The 20,566-nt window shown below is 47.3% G+C and overlaps 1 protein-coding gene across 1 annotated transcript in view; it reads left to right on the top strand.

The window, feature by feature from the left end:
- The window catches only part of TMEM50B (transmembrane protein 50B), a 176,529-nt gene extending 161,085 nt beyond the window's left edge, over positions 1-15,444 (top strand). Inside the window, exon 7 of the mRNA XM_086935333.1 lies at positions 12,030-15,444. Within this exon, the coding sequence (XP_086791459.1) occupies positions 12,030-12,075 (46 nt within the window). The 3' untranslated portion in view covers positions 12,076-15,444. The remainder of the gene's footprint in view (positions 1-12,029) is intronic.
- Positions 15,445-20,566: the final 5,122 nt, after the last annotated feature.

Here is a 20,566-nt window from a genome sequence, read left to right as displayed (position 1 = left end):
AGGTGGGAGACGAGAGCCTGAGGGTAGCCCACCTTCAACAACCAGTTGTCGAGATAGGGGTAGACTGGAACCCCTGATCTGCGCAGATGTGCTGCGACCACTGCCAGTACCTTTGTGAACACTCGAGGGGCACTGGTAAGGACCAGTGAACTGAAAGTGCTTGTGGCTCACAAAGGTAACGTCTGTGGGCTGGTTGGACGAGTATATGAAGATAAGCGTCCTACAAGTCCAACGCCACCAGCCAGTCTCCTGGATCTAGTGCTTAAAGAACTAGGGTGCGCATTTTGAACTTCTCCTTCCAGAGGAAGAGGTTGAGGGCCCGGAGGTCTAAATAGGACGCAGGCCTTGTTCTCCTTGGGTACAAGAAAGTAGCAAAAATAACAACCGCAACCTACTTTTGGCACAGGGGCCCTCTCTATAGCTCCCTTGGCCAAGAGAGCCAATACTTCCTGTCAGAAGTGCCAAATGATCCTCCGTCATGCAATCGTAAGAAGGTGGCATGTAACAAGGGGTAGTCTTGAAGGTGGGGGGAGTAGCCCTGTTGGAATATTTGCAGAAACCACCTGTCCAACACATGATGGATTGCCAGTGGAGGAGGTGATGGAGGGCCCTGCCTCCTGCTGGCCGTTAATGGGACTGAAACAACAGTGTGCATGACTCTGTGGCTGGACAGGACGTGCCTGGGCACCCCTTCCTTAGCACGAAAGGCAGACTGAGATGGACATGAGGCCCAAGGACCTGGCCGTAGCTCGGGAATCCTTGAAGCGCTCAAGCACTGGGTCTGCCTTGTTGCCGAAAAGGCGAGTGCCATCAAAGGGCATGTCAATCAAAGAAGACTGGACATCCCTTGAGAAGCCAGAAGTCCTCAACCAGGCGTAGCGTCTAACAGCTACCGACTCGGCAATCGTTCTGCCCAGTGAGTCGGTGGTATCCAGTCCACATCGTATTGTAAATTTGGCTGCGTCTCTCCCGTCTGCCACTGCTTGAGAGAGAATGGCCCAGCCCTCCTCCGGGCACTGATGCAGCACCTGCACATCTGTATCCCAGATAGTATGGGAGTAGCGGCTCAAGAGGCATCGGTATTCACCGACCGTTATGCCAAGCTGGAGGAAGAGAACATTTTTTTCCAAAGCTGGTCCAGCTTCTTGGATTCCCTCTCTGGGGGAGCAGAACGGAAATGCGCCTTTTGAGTATATAGTCTGGGAGTAGTTCATAACGAACTTCACAGCTCCTTAGGGGCTTTACTTAAAACTGGGGAAGTTTGGTAACCAACATCTCGGTATATTAAACCCACACTGATTCCAGGGTTGGATTTAATGTAAATTACCCTCAGAAGGCCCCCTGAAAATCGAACTGCCCTGGTGTGGTTCATGAATGGCCACCCGCCATTTGCCACCACCAGACAGGTTTCTGGATCCATAGGTAGATAGCCTCTACTCTCTGGGTCCAGAAACAAAGCCCATCCTGGGCAGGGGTGTCATGCCTTCTCCCCCAGGATGGGCTGGGTCCATAAAAGGGGAAGCTTCAGAGGCCTGCTGCCGTTGGACGCTTTCCCTCCCTTTTTTGCTGTCCACGCTAGGAAGGGAGGTGTCCACCTTTGCCAACCCCACTCCTCAGATGGGGGAGGCGAGGTGAAGCACACATCTCAGTTCCCTTCATCTTGAAAATGAGGGGACCCATCCAATTAGGAAGAGGCTCATGCCCCCTCCCACTGGAGGGTGGCATAACAGGAGGTGTACCCACCCCAAAGAAGGGACCCATTTCTCCCGACCTGCACACCCCTTTAACGCCCCTAAATTTAGTATTTAGCGGCGACCCTGAACCTTGCCTCCTGAGATTTGAGGAAGAAACAAGGACCAACGAGCTGTGCTGACCCAGGAAGGAGAAGAGGATACCAACTGCCTTGGCCCCAGCCCTACCTGCCTGTCCAATCTACGACCTGCCTGTCCAATCTACGACCTGTCTACAGCAAGAAACCTGGCAAGTCCACAGCCAGCAACCCCCACAGCCCGGAGGACCTGCCCTGCGACCTTCCTACAGACTGTCTTCCGTGAGCATGGGATTTGCACAAAGACTCTCCTCCTGAATCCAGATTTCAGCGACTCCACGAATCTACACCACTCTGCACCCAACACGCACGGCCCGAGTTCAAGTGGCCCAACACCCCAAGGAGGACTCTCCAGCGATCCTGGCCTGGGATCTGCTGGTCCCCGACCTCCATCAAGTCTCCAGATGACTCCTGCAGCCTCAACTTGAAGGGCCCCCTGTCCATGACCGGAGCTGGTAAGAAAACCCGACGCCAGAAGACACCCCTGCATCAGACGCCCTGCATCCTTGGGTGGCACAACCAATTGTGTCTAGGCATCCCCTCAGATCCTAACTTACCTTTCCAGCCGGTGGTTGCCTTTAGGATGCCTCCCTGCCCGAGCCTGCAGCATCTTTTCGAAACCGAAGATCTCTATTGGAAAGCATAGAGTCCCCGATGTCCGTTTTGCCCCCTGCACCCGGCCGCCCAAGTGCTGCAGCTCCAGTGCTGGCCGTTGGCCCCTGCAGTGCTGACCTTAACTCCAGGAGCTTTGCTCCTACAACCGGGTAGCCTGCTTGTCAGCAGTCCCTAACCGAAGGCCCCCTTAACCCCATTGGCTTACATTGGGCCCCTGCACTCTGCACCCGGCCACCCCATTACTGCTGGTGGTACAATTCGAGTGCCTATCTAGACCTTAGGGAACCATGGCCCTAACCCTGTGCTAGCAAACAGCATCCCAAAGCCATCTATCCCTCCAGGGTGGCGCCTCCCCAGTGAATCTCCACCCTGCACTTGGTCAGTAGAAGCAGAAACGTGGTCAGCTTGGGCACCTCTAGTAGGACCTCTTTGGCGTACCAAGGAGCACGAATCTCGGTGAGCACTCGGGTGCATGCCCTGTGATATTTGAAACAACGTCAACGACTGCTGCACCGAGGTGCAGCACAACACACGTAGCCTGCATCAGCTACCAGACCAATCTTGTGCATTCTCACAGATGTGCAATAAATTCTATGCAGGTATTCAAAAAGACTAAGCGCAACCTGTAGTTTGGGGAGGGAGCTCTGGATTGAGTGCAGCAATACTTCTATTGCTCATCACTATTGAGGATTGCAAGGTCAGTGGACCATGTGTGACATGCTGTGGGCATACGGATTAGTGCAGATTCCTGTATAGAGATATATGGCTAGCCAGCGTGTTCGTAAGGGCTCCTTCCAGCACCTTAAGAATTGGAGGGGCCTCCGTGAAGGTGCCATGAAGGGCTCTTGGGGCCTCATGCAGCTGGTAGGTGAAAGTGTCTAGGAGGGAGACTGCGTGCCCCTGGAGCACCTGTTGGAAGGGTGGCAAAGGTATCCTTCGGGTACGCTGCACCAAAGGATTTCCGCTATAGCCACCCGTGAGTGCCAGCGTCCATAGTAGATGATATTGAAGGGTGGCCAGTAATCCACACTGAGGGGGCAAATAAATGATCCAGTCGCACCTTCACTCTTAATTCGCTCTAGGCCCACACTGTGTCCATCTGAATCTGCGGTAATCTAGGAGGGAGATATACAGCCGACTGCAGTGAACAGGGGTGCCATGATCATGTTCAGGTGCTGTATGCAGTGGAAATTGTGTACGGTAGAGCCAGCGATGGGCAAATTGCGCTTGCGCACTACAGAAATACAGATCCATATCTGGGACTCCCAGCCTACTCTGCTCAAATAGGGAGTGTCAATATTTCCCACACCACTCTGGGTAGTCTACCTGCCCACACCAGTGTTATAAGGTGAGACTTAAGCCGCCTATGGAAGGAATTTAGCAAATTAATTAACACATACAAGAAGTTAGGATGGACCACCATTTTAGCAATGGCCAGTCTCCCAGTAAGGGTCAACGGAAGCTTCATCCATCCCTCTACGTGATCCCCAAGTCATAACATTAATCTGCTATATTCAGCCCGCCAGGTTCAACGAGGTCCGGATCCACAGGTAGCAGACTGGGTCCAGCACCCATGTAATGAGGAACTCAGGCTCAAAACATCAGGTTGCAGCTGTTAGGGGTAATATGATAGATCTGAAAGAAACCGGTTAGTATTAGATTCCTTACCTCAGAATATCCCCAGGCGTCAGACTGGATATCCGGAAACTTTTGAGTAGCAGTATCCTTGCACGTCGGTAGGCGTCGTCTGCGGCTCCGTGTCCGTCGTCAACGTCGTTGGCGCCGGGATGACGTTGCCGGAGTAGTTAGCCCTCGCGTGCTGACGTCAGTTCTTCTTTTTTCCGCGCCAGCAAGCGCCGATCGGGACAAAGTGGTACCCTTAGTCAATTTTTGACTGAACTTTTTCGATAATTTTTGATCTTTCTTCTGAGTCGAACGACACCGACGGTGCCGGTAGGGATGCCCGGGTTCAAGCCCTGCGTCGACAGCAGCCGACTGATGTCGGTTACCGACCCCATCGCCGGTGTCTACATCGCCTGGGACCCGACCACGATGACAAGTCGTGCCCCGACTGCCGGGCCTTGACGTCGAAGGCTAGGCGGGAGCGGTCCCGCAAGCGCCTCCGGCAGTCGGCCCCGCGCCGTTCGAGGTCCTGGTCCGGACGGAGGTCGAGGGACCAGTCGCGGGGCCGGAGTCAGCACAGCTCCGGGGGTCGACACCACTCCTCGGGCTCCAAGTCCTCAGGTAAGAGGCACAAGAAGTCAAAGAAGCGACATCGCCCTTCTGACTCCCCCCCGACGCTCGCGCGACGCATCTGGGGGTTCGGGCGACACCGCCCACGCGGCTCCACCGGAGCCGCAGGCGTTGCGGCCTGCTCCATACCCGCCGGTCCCTGGGCAGAATGCGACGCCGGAGGAGATCGATGTCTTCCTCAAGGCCTTGAGGTCGCTCACTCCTCTGTCCGGTTCTGCGGCGCCTTCGGGCCCCGCAGTCCCGACTAGGAGCCCAAGCAGGCCAAACGCTTCGGCCCAGGCGCTGTCGGGTGCTTCGGCCCCGGCGCCATCTCCGACTTCGGTCCCGACGCCGCAGGGCCCCGCTGGATCTAGTTCCGGATCCGGGTCGTCGCCGGTCGACCATGCGACCTCGCCGGCGCCGGCCCCTAGGGTGTCGCCCCCGACTCCGTCCCCGAACGACGTTGTCCCCGGTCCCCCCTCGACCCTGTTCCGAGGTCGAAGCGGCGCCGCTCGACGCCCCATTCGACGTCGAGAGAAGACTTTTACTTCTATGATCTGGACCCATTGTTTGACCCTGAGATCCAGGAGATGGGCGGTGAGGCGGATTGGGAGGGGTCTGAGGACCCTCTGGCACGTGAGTGCCAGTCTTATCAGGACTGGGCAGGTGAGCTAGTGGATGCCAGTGGTTTGGACACTTCGCCAGACACTGGCTTTGTCTTCCCACCTACCGTGGCTTCGGAGGAGGGGGCTGCCTATAGTGTGGTGTTGACCCAGGCGGCCAAGGCCTTATCCCTTAAACTCCCCGTCGCGGCCGGGAGGACTAACCTCCTCACTGAGGTCCTTAAACAGCAAGCAAGCTCTTCGGAGCCTCCGTTGCCATTTAATGAGGCCTTGTCTGACATTTTTCTGGGCACCTGGTCCAGGCCCGCTACAGGTTCCCTTGTAGATAGGAACGTGGCCAGATGCAGGAAGTTGCGGCCCTCTTGGTCAAGGGGGCCATTGAGCGCGTTCCTGGGCAAGAAGTAGGTTGAGGTTGTTACTCCCACTACTTTCTGGTTCCCAAGAAGGGCAAAGGGGGCCTACGCCCTATCTTGGACCTGCGGAACGTCAACGGCTTCCTCCGGAAGGAGAAGTTCAAGATGCTGACACTGGCTCAGGTCTTAGCTGCCCTGGACCCGGGAGACTGGATGGTAACGTTGGACTTGCAGGATGTTTATTTTCACATCCTCGGCCCACCGGCGCTATCTGCGGTTTACGGTAGGCCACGAGCACTTTCAGTTTACCGTGCTCCCCTTCGGCCTTACCAGCGCCCCACGGGTGTTCACGAAAGTGATGACGGTGGTCGCAGCTCATCTGCGCAGGTTAGGGGTTTCAGTCTTCCCCTACCTCGACCACTGGTTGTTGAAGGCGGGCTCGCCCCAGACATTCATCAGCCACCTCCAGACTACGGCCGACCTCCTGCACCTGCCTGGGTTCTCCATCAATGTGCAGAAGTCACACCTGTGTCCCTCTCAGAAGCTCCTTTTCATCGAAGCAGTTCTAGACTATTCGCAGTTTCGGGTTTATCCTCCCGAACAGCGGGTTCGGGATATTCAGGCTCTGATTCCGATCTTTCAGACGTTATCCCGAGTCTCGGTCAGGTTGATGCTGTGGCTTCTGGGGCTGATGGCCTCCTGCATCCTTCTGGTGCATCACGCCAGGTGACGGATGCGGGCTCTGCAGTGGGAACTGAAGTTTTAGTGGGTCCAGCATCAGGGCAACTTGTCCGACCATGTCTTGATCTCGGAGGACACTGCAAGACAGTTGCAGTGGTGGCTCACGGACCGCGATTGGGTCAGCGGCAGATCCCTCTCCCTACCCCAAACGGAGCACGTAGTTGTGATGGACGCGTCCCTCCAGGGTTGGCGGGGCCACATGGGAGAGGCAGAGATCAGAGGCCTCTGGTCTCCGGCGGAGTCCTGGCTCCACATCAATCTTCTGGAGCTGAGGGCGATCCGGCTTGCACTGAAGGCATTCCTCCCCTCTCCCGGGAGTGTAGTGCAGGTGTTCACGGACAACACCACTGCCATGTGGTACTGCAACAAACAGGACGGGGTTGGGTCGTGGACCCTATGCCAGGAGGCTCTGTGCCTCTGGCAGTGGCTGGAACATCAGGGATCAACACTGGTGGTTCAAAACCTGGCATGTTCCCTGAACTCCAGGGCGGACGAACTCAGCCGTCAGTGCATGATGGATCACGAATGGCGTCTGAACTCGACGTGGCGCAAGGCCTCTTTCAGCAGTGGGGAGAGCGTTGGTTAGATCTATTCGCCACTGAAGAAAATTTCCAAGGCGGCACTCGCTCGGAGACTCTTTTCATCGCGAGTGGAGTTGCGGTCTGTTGTTCGCCTTTCCACCTATACCACTTCTGCCCAGAGTGCTGAAGAAGATCAGACGCGACCGGGCCCAAGTCATCCTTGCAGCTCCGGACTGGGCACGAAGATACTGGTATCCCGAGCTACTCACCATGTCTGTCGATCCCCCGATTTGTCTGCCTCTTCAGGAGGACCTTCTGTCGCAGCAGCAGGGGACGGTCCTCCACCCGAACCTGTCCAGTCTCCACTTACATGCGTTGAGATTGAGCGGCGGAAGTTGAGGCCATTTGACTTGCCTCCTGAAGTCTGTAATGTGATTCTGGCAGCCAGGCGTCCTTCCACAAAATCGGTATATGCCTGCAGGTGGAACAAATTTGTGGCATGGTGCACAGCAAAGGCTGTGGGTCCCCTTTCTGCCCCTCTTTCAGAGGTTCTCCTCTTTCTTCTTTCTCTTGCCCAGCAGGGCTCTGCTCTGGGCACTCTAAAGGGCTACCTCATTTCCGCCTTCTTAAGGTTCCCTGATCACCCCTCTTTGTTCAATTCCCCAGTTGTAAATAGGTTTTTGAAGGGCATCACACATATGTTTACTCCTGTTCCTTTCGTGAAGCTTCAGTGGGACTTGAACCTTGTTCCGACTTATCTGATGTGCGCTCCCTTCGAGCCACTTCATAACTGTCCTCTTCGAATCCTTACTCTTAAGACTGCTTTCTTGGTTGCCATCACCTCTGCCAGGAAAGTGAGTGAGCTCCAGGCCCTTTCTTCTAAACCTCCCTTCCTTTCTGCCCATCCGGACAAAGTTGTGTTGCGGACGCGACCGTCTTTCCGGCCCAAAGTAGTCACAGTCTTCCACATCGGGCAGTCCATCACCTTGCCCACCTTCTTTCCGCATCCCTCGAAAGAGGAAGAGAGGCTCCACCGTCTGGACCCAAAACGTGCGCTCTCATTCTATCTGGATTGCACACACCAGTTCCGGGTGGATGACCAACTCTTTGTTGGTTAATTGGGCGTTAACAAGGGACGGGCAGTGCACAACCGGACCATTTCTCGATGGGTCGTCTTGTGCATCAAGGCTTGTTACTCTCTGGCTAGAAAGGAGCCTCCTGTGGGGCTACGTGCCCATTCCACACGGGCCATGGCAGCTACTACTGCCCTGGGCAGGGGAGTCCCCTTGCAGGACATCTGTCAGGTAGCTACGTGGGTCTCGCTGCACATGTTCGCAAGACACTACTGCCTGGACAGCCAAGTCCGGAGAGATGGCTTTTTCGGCGGTTCCGTTCTCCAGGACTTTCTGGTGTGATCATTGGTTCGCAGACCCTTCACCGGGGTTGGTTTTGCTGGGGTATCTATTCTAAGGTAAGGAATCTAATACTAACCTGTTTCTTTCAGATGCTTGTTACTTACCTTCGGTAACGATATATCTGTAAGAAACAGTAGTTAGTATTAGATTCCTTACCGCCCCACCCATCCTCCCGTTCTGCAAACCGATATCTAGGGTTAAAGTCATCCGCTTACAGGGCCCTAGTTTCATGGCACCAGTGTAGGTTTTTATCATGGCTCTGCGTTTTTGTCGCGGAAAAGTTGTGTATAAGAACTGACGTCAGCGCACGAGGGCGCGGCGTCTAAGTACTCCGGCAACATCATCCCAGCGTCAACGACGACGGACGCAGAGCCGCAGACGACGCCTACTGACGCGCAAGGGTACTGCTAAGCAAAAGTTTCCGGATCCATTCTGACGACAGGGATATTCTTAGGTAAGGAATCTAATACTAACTACTGTTTCTTACAGATATATTGTTACCGAAGGTAAGTAACTTGTGCATTCAGTCCAGTTTATATTTATGCCTGCAATGCCACCAAATTTTGGTAAACTCCATAAGAAGCGGGTCCAGATTTTTATGTGAGTCTCTAACATACCAGGTGCCATCCGTGTCTTTGGATACCAGGGCTCTATGGTGCACGGGGGTAAACGGCAACCCACATTGAGTGATGCTGCCTCATTCTAGCTGCAAAACCCACCAGTCCAACACATGATGGATTGCCAGTGAAGGATGGTGGGTCCTGCCTCCAAAGTCTTTGACGAGGTTTAGTCCACCTTGGTGGCATTTTCCTACCAGGGTGGGGAGAGGATGCCGATGATGAAGCATGAGACTATTATGTGTGTGAGGTTTCGTCTTCCATAAAGGATGACTTTCCTCGTAAGCTTGGCAGAAGTCCTGTGACATCCAAACTCTGGACTTTTCGATTGTTTATGTAAGATTACAAAACAGTCTGTCTTCTTTCAGTCTCTTTTCGTTCTTTGCGCTACCTTACCCATTCTTGTGATTACATTGATATCGTATGGGGTGACGTATGGTGGCCTACCCTCCACCTGCCTGCTTAAGAGTTAAAGGGTGGGCTCATCATGCCATGTTGATGCAGGAGGAATTCTGGGTGTTCCTGAGAAACCTTCAAGGAGGAGGTTAAGGAAATAACAAGGAAGGTTCAAAAGAGTTGTATGCTGAGCCATCTGAGGTTATAGTCTTCCTGATGAAGACTATAGTCTTCCTGATGAAGACTAAACCCAATCTACTGATAACCTCTTCCAAAAACCTGGGCCTTCAACAACTTTTGTCCAGAACCCAAAGTACTGCAAAATGTGCAGACTTGAGCTCACTGTACTCGTGCCTTTGAAAGGAAAATTGTAGACCTAATCAATGCCATGAGATTGGAGCCAAACACATGTCAGCACCACAAAATCTATGCAAGAGCAAAGGTCCCAGGATCGTACTGTGCAAAGCAGAGCCACCATAAAAACAAGATTAGACCAGTAAGAACCACCTGCCTTCAACTGAGAATCTACAGTGAAAAGAGGACTGGCTTCAAGAGGTGGAATAAGCTGAACAGTGTGACTGCTCAAAATGGAGCTCTGCTCGTCACTGAATTTAGACCATGTGCCTACACAGAAAGAGAACAGCACTGTACTGAGCCAGACATCAGTTGACCTTGAAAAGTGGAAATTTACTCAAAACCCAAGGCAGGCCTCATTCTTGTCTAAATCAGTTTCAAAGGCTACTCTACAAAAACAAGGCAAAAGGAAACTGTCTTTTGAGGTGGTCTATATTCTCAGAAATCCACACTGTCTCAGTGGGCAAACTGTTTACAACCCTCACTAGCAACTCTCCTGCCTGGGGGTTCAGAGGCAGAACAACAGGAATAGGATAAATAGGGAGAATATACTAAATGAAGCCTCGAATAGCACCTCCCCTATAAACTTATAGATTCACACCATATTCTAGCTTCACCTCCTGACGAGACCTCTGCTTACCATGCTGTCATATAAAACACTGACATACACAAGTTTGCCCTCTTTCTCAATGAATTTATGAATAAGGACCAGATAAACAATTTCATTAAACCTGGTCTGGTATATTTATTTGTACCTTTTTTTTGGGAGATTATTAAAAAGAGGTTTTTTAAATGGCAGAAAAGGAATACACAATACAAAAACGTTGAAAACAATTTTACGTAATCCACATTTGACACAAAACACTTACAAATTATACTAAGAATAAAACCTCAAGTGTTACATCCAACAAACAATACAAATTGACACTCTTGGCCCGAACTTGAAACGCGTCGGCAAACCCAGCAAGAGCTAATTACAACATTCAGTGTGGTTTAAAATAAAATTGCCTCATGCTTGTTCTCTTGTATAGAATTGGCTCTCTTCATGAAAAATTGTTTTATGAAATGATTTAACATATTGCAGAACTGTGGCACTGCAATTTGTATTGTTTGTTGGATGTAACACTTGATGTTTTATTCTTAGTATAATTTGTAAGTGTTTTGTGTCAAATGTGGATTAAGTAAGATTGTTTTCAACGTTTTTGTATTGTGTATTCCTTTTCTGCCATTTAAAAAACTTCTTTTTAATAATCTCCCAAAAAAAAGGTACAAATAAATATACCAGACCAGATTTAATGAAATTGTTTATCTGGGCCTTATTCATAAATTCATTGAGAAAGAGGGCAAACTTGTGTATGTCAGATTAATATAGGGTCCAGCCCTCCCTCAGCCCCGCTAAGGACCTATCTCCCTTTTGTGTGTCATATAAAACACGGCAATGGCATTGCAGTACCAATATGCAGGGGGAGAATGATCATGTGTATTTTCTCTTTGGAATATTAATCGGAACTGATTCAGAAATGTTTCAGAAATGTGCACATACCTTTACCGTATTGGTGGTACTTTGGGTCGGCAAGAGTCCCCTTTGGTAGAAATGCATTACTTTTAGATTTCTCTACACCCATATCGTCTCCTTTGTTCATACACTGAAAACCAGATGGTGCCCGTTTGCCTTGTGCCGCAACTCATCCTTTTGGATTATTGGGAAGGGGAGGTGACAGAAAGCATGGCAAGGTGTCCCTCAGTTTTTTCTTTTACTGATCTTGTGACTGGACGGATGAACAGAATTGTGCGCACTCACTCAAAAGATTGCCTTGCCTTCGGCCAGTCTTGGGTGGTGCGCCCGGGTTGACTAGCATAGTGGCTGGATCAGAGAGTCTCTTTCTCACACTCATTTCTTAGGCACAGGGAGATTAAGTGATTTGCCCAGATCCACAATCTGTTGAGCTGTCCCCTAGCCTTGAACCTGGTTCCCCAGTTCCAACGTTCTGGCCTTTATGCTACATCCTCAAGTAAAGCCTAGTAATATTTTATTTCTCTTGCTCAACCTATTGTGTAATGTTTAAGGGAACTGCTGAGGAAAACATCCTTGCAATTCTCAAATTTAATGGTATTCTGGGAGTGGTTTATCACCTCTAAATTTTATTGTCGATACAGTCTCCGTCCTGGTTGCATTTACCCTAGATGTAAAATCTCTAATTATATCTGTTTTTCCAGGGATGAGAGCTGATAAACCACACAATTGTGATTTTACTCACATAACTTGCTCTTTTGTATGTACTTTGTTTGACTGACATGTCTCTTATTTTGTGTCCCCATCTGATTTGTACACAGTACTCTCATCTACAAATTTGGACGGACGGAAGAGCTATGGGGATAGAAGAAAGGCTCAAAGAGTCTGCTTTTCTCATGTGCATTTGTTTTCTGGAGTAAAATACTCTTCATAGCATTTGGGTTTCTTTGTCTGTTAATTTTCATGTCTTGTAAACAAATATATTGTGTCAAAATGCCTGTTTTCAGAGGGCTTGCATTTAGCCTTCTGCACAGTATGTTTCTTGATTAAAGGTGTACGTGTTAGATCTGTTTAGCTTACACTCTACTATGTAACTAGATCCATGATGCCTTTTCATTGCTTTATAAATGTATATAATGTATGGCTTTATTTGCACATGCTGCGGATAGCGATAGGCCCGCAGCGGACTTCTTTTCTTGATTTACAAGCACACTTAGCTTTCAGGGAGACAGTAGTAGGACATCATGGACTTCCACTAATCTAACTGGGGCAGAGTAGATAGGCCAATTAAATTAGCTGTGTATGTCTCAGAAACGTATTTTAAAAGCAAATATTTATGAATAATTATATGGAGATTCTTATAGTATTTTATTGTAAAAGAGTAAATGCAAAATATGACGTTTGAAATTGATGTCACCATAGCACAAAATGTGTAAACCTACATACTGGCACAATTCTCATGTGAAATGTCAACTAGTCAAACATTAGTATACTGTTCCTACTGTGCTACGTCACAGCAAGCAATTTTCACCACACGTTCATTAATTTCCTCCAATGTTAGCATATTTTTAAGAGGGGCATCTCACTTCAATTAAATATATGTATATATAGTTAAATTAAAATAAAGATTTCTTGCACAACCCTGAAAAAGATTTTTAAAAACTTTGTAAAGTGGTTATGCACCTGTAGCAATCTCCTATATATAGTTGTAAAGGGATGGAAGAGTTGATCTGCAAACTCAACTTTATAAACACTCAGGATAAGCTTAGCATTCAAGGGAATATGCTTGATTTGTTTAGTTTTTTTACCCATTGATACATGAATTTTGTGCAATTTCAGGGTCTGTGGATAGTATTGGTTAACTGTGCTTCTTGATACACTACACCTCTGTAATTGGACCTTACTTTGTAGTGAACTGAATATCTACAGCTAAGCACAGTCCCAATGTGTTCGTTTGCAGCTAGTGTTCTGCAAGAACCAGTCACAATACTAATGTGGGGATCAGTTGCAGATGACTGCACTCACCAGTTTCAAAACTGGTGGTAGGACATAATCCTTAATGTGTGCAAAATGTGATATTAAAATTGTGAAATTTCTCATATTTAGTAACTTGTTGGTTGAAGTGGCTGATCTTGATTCTGCTTCTCGTTACAGTCTTGATTAGTGTTTTAACCGTGTTTGTGATATGTACAGAACATTTGAGTGCCTGAGTCTTAGATGACATTCGAAAATGAATAATTAAACATTTCCAGCCCACGGGCTACCATCTTTCATGAACAGTGGGTGTTGGACACAACTGTTTTGTTTACTCATTGCCCTTTATTTCTAGGGCTGGCTGAATTGCCATTGTCCAGTGGTTCATAAAGAGCACAGTCTATTGAAACGCTCTGCTCACACCTGTAATAATTATTTTTATTAAACATCTCTTTTTGTCATTTATATATCCTGAGCATTAGTGGTTGGTGGTTGACAATTTACTAATATAACCAAACTTCTTGATCACCAGATCAACCTGAACAAGCCGTGGATGACTAAAAATAGAGATAAAATAGGTACCAGATGATTGTTTGCTATGAGAATTCTGCCACAATGCAGAAGTTATCACTACTGCAGTATTTAAGGCCACCTCTGAAGTGATCAACCTTGGTTTATTGGCCTTTTTAAATCAGTATAAGATGGCCTAGTATGGTTTTACTTTTTAGCTTTGGCTTTTTGTGTGGTCAACGTTCTTGCACAAGGATGTGACTCCTGTAAGTCAGTAAATACCTGTCACTTTCTAAGGAATTTTGACTGAGAATATTTCGACAATCACAGTGTGTTGGAAGGACAGTTTCCTTATGCCAAGCTAAAACTTGTCCCAGCTGTTATTATAATGTAGTGTTATTTTTTGCCTTCATTGATCTTGATGCTGTGTATTTTTTTAATGAAATATTTTTCCCAGTATGTGTATTCTTCCTGTTTTTGCATCTTGATCATGTTCACTATATTACATTTATTGTATATAAAGGACACGATAAATGCCCTTCTATACCTTTTGGCATGTGGTACTTTGTAAATGAAACCAAGATTATGAATGCATTACCTAGCCAAAGGATTGCAAGAGTCAAGCAGGTAGATTAATAAATGATCTATTTTAGAAAATATTTTTAAATATTCTATGTTGTAATATTTATATATGTGTGCAGTTGTTTTTGATCAGTTGTCTTAAGCATGGTCTCGTGTCTTGAATGTAATCCCGTTTTGAAATGATCCTCCAAGGTCGGTGTGCTCAAGGACTCCATCAAAGGGTGCAGTGGGAATTCGTAAGTTGGTCACTCTATAAATGGAACTGTCTAGCTCAGGGAACTCTTATCTTCAAAACCGCTGTTACCTTTGAGTTCTCACTGTTCATGGCTGACTTTCAAAGGTGTTAACCGTTGAACATTCCACTGTGAAGGTATACATACCAAGCACGTTTCTAAACTCAAGTGTTAACTGTATCAACAATTTTAAATGGTCTACTATATCATCAAAAGAAACATATTTCACCTTTTCCAAAAGTTGTAGTGTGGACTCTAGGTCAACAGAATTAATTCTTATGGCCACAATGCCCTCATATAGAATTGTATAACCCTTGCATATTATTAGGAGCAAACTTTTGCTGAGTGCAGGAAATGTTTAAATATTTCAGTAATACCTCTTAAGAAAAGATGAAAAAGCATGCTATTTTCGTTAGTAGTTTTACGCAAGGAAATGCTGCGTTTTTATAAACCTTCATCCACCACTATAGAAAATTGAAGTTTTCCAAGTCAACATCTATATATTCAGATAAGAGTGACTCTGTTTTCTGCCGGTATACTTTTTAACAGTAAAATAATTAAATCATCAGCAAATTCTTGCAACTCTCATTCTAACTTAAAAGGCGGTCCATATGCAATCGCAGATAAGAAATGTATTTCACAATCTGGCCTGTGCACAGAAGATGATGCCTGAAGCGGAAACCTGTGACATCATACAGGCTCCAGATACCAGCTTTTGAAGTTGTGTGATGAGTAATTACAGAATCCCATACTATTTCTCTGTTATTCTCAGCTTATTATTATCTAATCTGTCTATTGACTGAAATTTAAATTGTACGAACTGTAATAAAAATATGATTTCCGATCAATACTGTTAAGCGTACTTTTGCACATACAATGATTGGGAGGATTTAGTTTTTGGCTGAACAAAATTATAAATATATATTTTAAAAATCTACTTGTGTTGTCTTTTCTTGAGTTTTGAAGTTGTCTGTCTTCACATTGCTTTGATATGACAGGCAATGCACAATGTAGATCTAGATTTATCTTGCGGAAAAGGGAAGGTGTTGAGGATTTTATACATCTAAAAATGCGGACTACGTAAAAAGTTTTAAATTTGGATAAATTAGAATTAATAGCACTTTCTTTTTTTTTTTAAATCAGTCAGTGACGAAAAGACATGCATGATGTGCCTCTTACTCATAGAAATATCACTGGTGGGATGCACGCACGTCTCTAAAGAGACCATAACTCCAGGTATATTACTAACGATTTTTAATAAGAGAATAGGTGTTACTCACTACAGTGCTCTCACGGTTGAAAATATTCCACCCGTTTGCCTCTCAAGGGAACTGTTATTAAAATTCCATTTAGTTCCTTTCACATGCAGCATGTTAGAACAATCTGGAAACGGGGAGAAACAACTCCAAAAATAAAACAAAAATACTGATGCAAAAGCTGCAATTTCTTTACATTTTACATTCTTTAAAAACTGATATGAGAAAAATATCTCAAAACCTATGTACATTTTGAAGTAGGTCTAAATACCCATAATGCGACATTGCTATTCAAAAACTTAAAACGCCATCCTTAAAATAAGAAATGGAAATGTTTCCCGGACATGCTTTCTCCCGTAAAGAAAAAACAGCAATAGGGTTGCTCTTTGCTTTCCCCTTAATTCCGCTCTGTGCAGATTGTTGACCTCTCTTTTGGTCTTTTTTAGGTCTCGACTAGACCAAGCATGCGCTGTGTCTTCGAGGCATTTTGTTTACAGTTAGTGGGCTACAGCCTGACAACAGGCCTACCATTGGTTAGCTGAAAGGTCGCTCTCACATCAGTCGTTGCAGTTTGCCATAGCGTGCATGTATTATGCCTCTCCAAGTATTTGTCCTCCCCTAGAGCATAGACCAAGGACGTGTGTCCATCCACTGCTCTTATTTTAGGAGCTACTTTTTTATTTGTGTTTGAACACTCCATATGAGTGCTTATGTTTCTAGTCGACCCTTTACTCTCCTACCTTGCCCTCATTCATTTTACTTATTTTCTCCTTACACGCCGTCTGCCCAACCCCCCAGCCAACCTCCCCTCATCTGTGTCCGTCTTTCTTTAGGTCGAGCCTAGTGCGGTGCGCATGTGCTGCTTCATGGGAGGCTTCTTGTGAGCCCTCCAAACTTCTCTGTGTGTCTAGGAATTCCCCCGCGTTAGGTTGGCTGTTGCCTGTTTCATTTATGTTTCGTAGCCTGCAAATGGCTAAAGGCGGGTGCATGTCCCATCTCTTTAGCAAATGTTCACTCCCACAGCTTTTTACTTGTGGGAGCGAGCAGCGGCGCGCAGGGTGGCAGCTGCATTCCTTGCAGTGCGCGCACACCACTCGCGGTCTTCTTGTTTTTATCGCGATGCTGTGCTGCCGTGGTATTTTTCATTTTTAAAGCGCTCCTTTACCTTCGGGTCGATTTCGCGCTATATAAAAACTGCAACAAAAAAAGTGTGATGTAACTAGTGCCGGCAGGTGTGCTGTTACTGGTGCAGACTGGACTTACGATCCCCGACTCTGTTACCTTTTGGCTACGCTTTCACTAATGCGGCGAGATGGACTGCACTGCAGCAGGGTTTGTTTTCACTCATGGAAACCGGATATGCGGTTATCGGCACAGACAGTGCACGAACAGGCTGTTGTCACTGGCAGTGGAGGACTGTGGTGTTAATGGCGCAGACAGGCAGCAGTAACAATTGCATGATGGTAGAGGTCCTCTTCAGGTTAGTGCTGCAGTCTCCTGAAGCCCCTCTCCCCCTTGCGGTGAAGAAGTCTGGGAGCAGACACTGTAGGGGGAGGAAATAGTGAGCCAGACAGAGAGAGCGCCATAGACATGGCTCCCGTATCCTCCAGGGTGCTCCCGGCAGACTGTTCCATACATGTTAGTGCTCCATGTCAGTGATGGCATCGCTTCTGTGTTTCTCTGCCCGTAACTGCTTCCAGTCTATAACTGCCCCTGGCTGCAATTGTTCGCTGACTGTAACTGGTCCCCAGCTGTGTGTGCGCTCTGTAACTGCTGCACACATGAGCCTGTGAATTCTTCCTGTCAGACTGTTTCTTGTCTGGGCCTGGTCCCCATCCCCGTGTGGGATTCTTTCATGTGTGTGCCTGGGCACTACATGCTACTGAATCTTCTCTGTGATTCTTCAATGTGCCTGATACCCTCCCACAGTGTCATCCTGTTAGTAACTGCTCCCAAGTTGTGACTGCTCCCTACTTGCGAGACACTGCCCCCTAGCTGTGGCAGCTGTATGTCTGTAACACTCCTACCCTGTTACTGCTTTGACTGCGACCCCTCCCTGTGCCCCTAAGTACTCCCTGTTAGTGACTGCTCCCTATCAGGCAGTGGCTGTTTCTTTTGATTATTCCCTGAACGCCTGTGCCTGTTCCCCGCTTGTGTGTGCGCCTCTTCCCTCTCATAGCGTGCTCCCTGTGTAAGTGCATCCTGGCTCTGACTACCACAAAGTGACTGTCGCCTGCTTAGCTCGGATTGTGACTTTTCTCGCCGAACAACCCTCCTGCATCTGTCCTTCTTCTAGAGAGCCTGCTGCCTGCGTAACCCTCAAGCCCAGAGCCTAAGACGCCTTCACACTAGGAGCCTGCTGCCTGCGGGACCTTCACTCCCAGAAACTGCTTGCTGCCTACGGAGCCCTCTGAACCTCACGCCCTGTATTTTGCACTTGCCCAAGGTCACAGGCGAGACCTATTGGCTATGCCAATGCTTGTTTTTGTTTCTTGTTGATCCTACTCCCCTGCACGTCGCATCTGCAAGGAAACCTCTGACGTCTCAGAGTCCTACTTTTGTGTGATTTAAACTCAGAGTAGTACTTTGCATGTCTTGAACACTAATGTGAGTGTGGGCTATGCTGAGCCTAAGGGAGCCTCGCCTCCCGTACTTTGTAGGGTGGTGACGTCATGCTACAATCGGCAGCCTTCTCCAGCCAGCTACCGAAGATTGAAGGGGAGCTGCTTCTAACACTCAGTCCCTGCAGCCGCTTGCACTTCTACCTTTCATGGAAGGCCCGAGGCACCAAATGGCAATGTAAATACAGGAGCCACGACCATGGGGACAAGAGTTACAGATACAGCTCTGTAAAAATTCTTTGTTTTATTTTGACGCCCCCTTTTCTAGTATTTTGCTTTTTCTTTGCCACTCGTGTTCCTTTTTTCCTTGCTTTGTTTTTCTGGCTATATTTATTTGCTTGAGCACCTGGTTCAGATTTACCAATAGTGATCAGTGATATTTCGCGCACCCGGTACTCAACTTTCATGGATCCATGTGTGGGTAGTTAATACAGGCCAGCTTTATTTTTCTTTGCTGTCTGTTGCTTGTAGTTCTCATTTTATAACTGAATAAAAACAGAAATAAAAGTCCCAGGATGCAAAGTAAATTAAAACAAGCATTTGCAATGCAATGGGTCTCACATTAGGAAAGTTTGAGCTATTGGTCTTGTAAATGACACATTTTATATCTATGTGTTGGTTTTGATAATAGCGAAATTAATAGCTTTGTCATTTACAATGCCAATACATTTAACTTTTGCAAATGTGACACGTATAGCATTTGTAATGCAACATGTTTTGTATTTACGTGACTTAGATGTATTGATATTATAAATAACAATGGCTTTTAATTTTTTAAAATAATTAATACTTAAATAAAAGTTATTGTAATTTATAATGGCAATAGTTTAAACTTTTGTAAATACCTTTTGTGAAGATTATGTTCAGTGTATTTTATTGTGACGAAAATCCAAGAACAGAAGTGAAATATTAACGTCTTTTTGTGACATTTGTAATAAAGCTTGAAACATTGAGAGAACATATTTGAACCAGTTGTTGTTGAATGGTTGCACTGATTGATGCTGTGGTGGCACGGAGAGATGTTGTGGCGACGAGTGATGCTGTGGCGTTCAGTGATGCTGTGGTAGCACATAGTGATGTTGTGGTGCCCCTGAGTGATGCTGTGGTGCCCCTGAGTGATGCTGTGGGGCCCCTGAGTGATGCTGTGGGGCCCCTGAGTGATGCTGTGGTGGTGCGATAGATAGATAGAGGGCGAAAGATAGCAGGGCTCGACAAATCCACTCGCCCGCTCGCATTTGCGAGGGAGAATGGATCAGGACGAGCTATTTTTAGGTCCTACTCGCCCTTTCTGGCGAGTAGGAAGTCAAACTAACTTTTGTCCTCTGTCTTTGAAAACAGAGCAAAAGTGACAAGATAACATGATTTAAAGGCACTTTTATTGCTCCTAAAGGGAATGAGCAATAAAGATGCCTTTAAATCTTGTTATCTTGTCACTTTTGCTCCGTTTTCAGAGACGGAGGTCAAGTGGGTTGCAGTCAGGTCGAGGGGATTTTCCATGGTACTAGACCTGCAGGACTAGTACCATTTTTCGGATTTGTCGAGCCCTGGATAGAGTGAGGGCGATAGATAGATAAATAGAGTGACGGCGATAGATAGATAAATAGAGTGACGGCGATAGATAGATAAATAGAGTGACGGCGATAGATAGATAGACAGAGTGAGGGCGATAGATAGACAGAGTGAGGACGATAGATAGACAGAGTGAGGGCAATAGACAGAGTGAGGGTGATAGATAGACAGAGTGAGGGCGCTAGATAGACAGAGTGAGGGCGCTAGATAGACAGAGTGAGGGCGCTAGATAGACAGAGTGAGGGCGCTAGATAGACAGAGTGAGGGCGCTAGATAGACAGAGTGAGGGCGATAGATAGATAGAGTGAGTGCGATAGATAGATAGATAGAGTGAGGGGGTTAGATAGACAGATAGAGTGAGGGCGAAATATAGAGCGAGGGCGATAGATAGACAGATAGAGTGAGGGAGATAGAGTGAGGGCGATAGATAGGGTGAGGGCGATAGAGTGAGGGTGATAGAGTGAGGGCAATAGAGTGAGGGCAATAGAGTGAGGGCGATAGAGTGAGGGAGGGCGATAGAGTGAGGGAGGGCGATAGAGTGAGGGAGGGCGATAGATAGAGTGAGGGCGATAGATAGAGTGAGGGCGATAGATAGAGTGAGGGCGATAGATAG

This window comes from Lissotriton vulgaris, chromosome 8 (genome assembly GCF_964263255.1).
Source record: "Lissotriton vulgaris chromosome 8, aLisVul1.2, whole genome shotgun sequence".
Classification (NCBI taxonomy): Eukaryota; Metazoa; Chordata; class Amphibia; order Caudata; family Salamandridae; genus Lissotriton; species Lissotriton vulgaris.
Note: the sequence above shows the minus strand (reverse complement) of the source record. Positions and strands in the feature narration are given on the sequence as shown.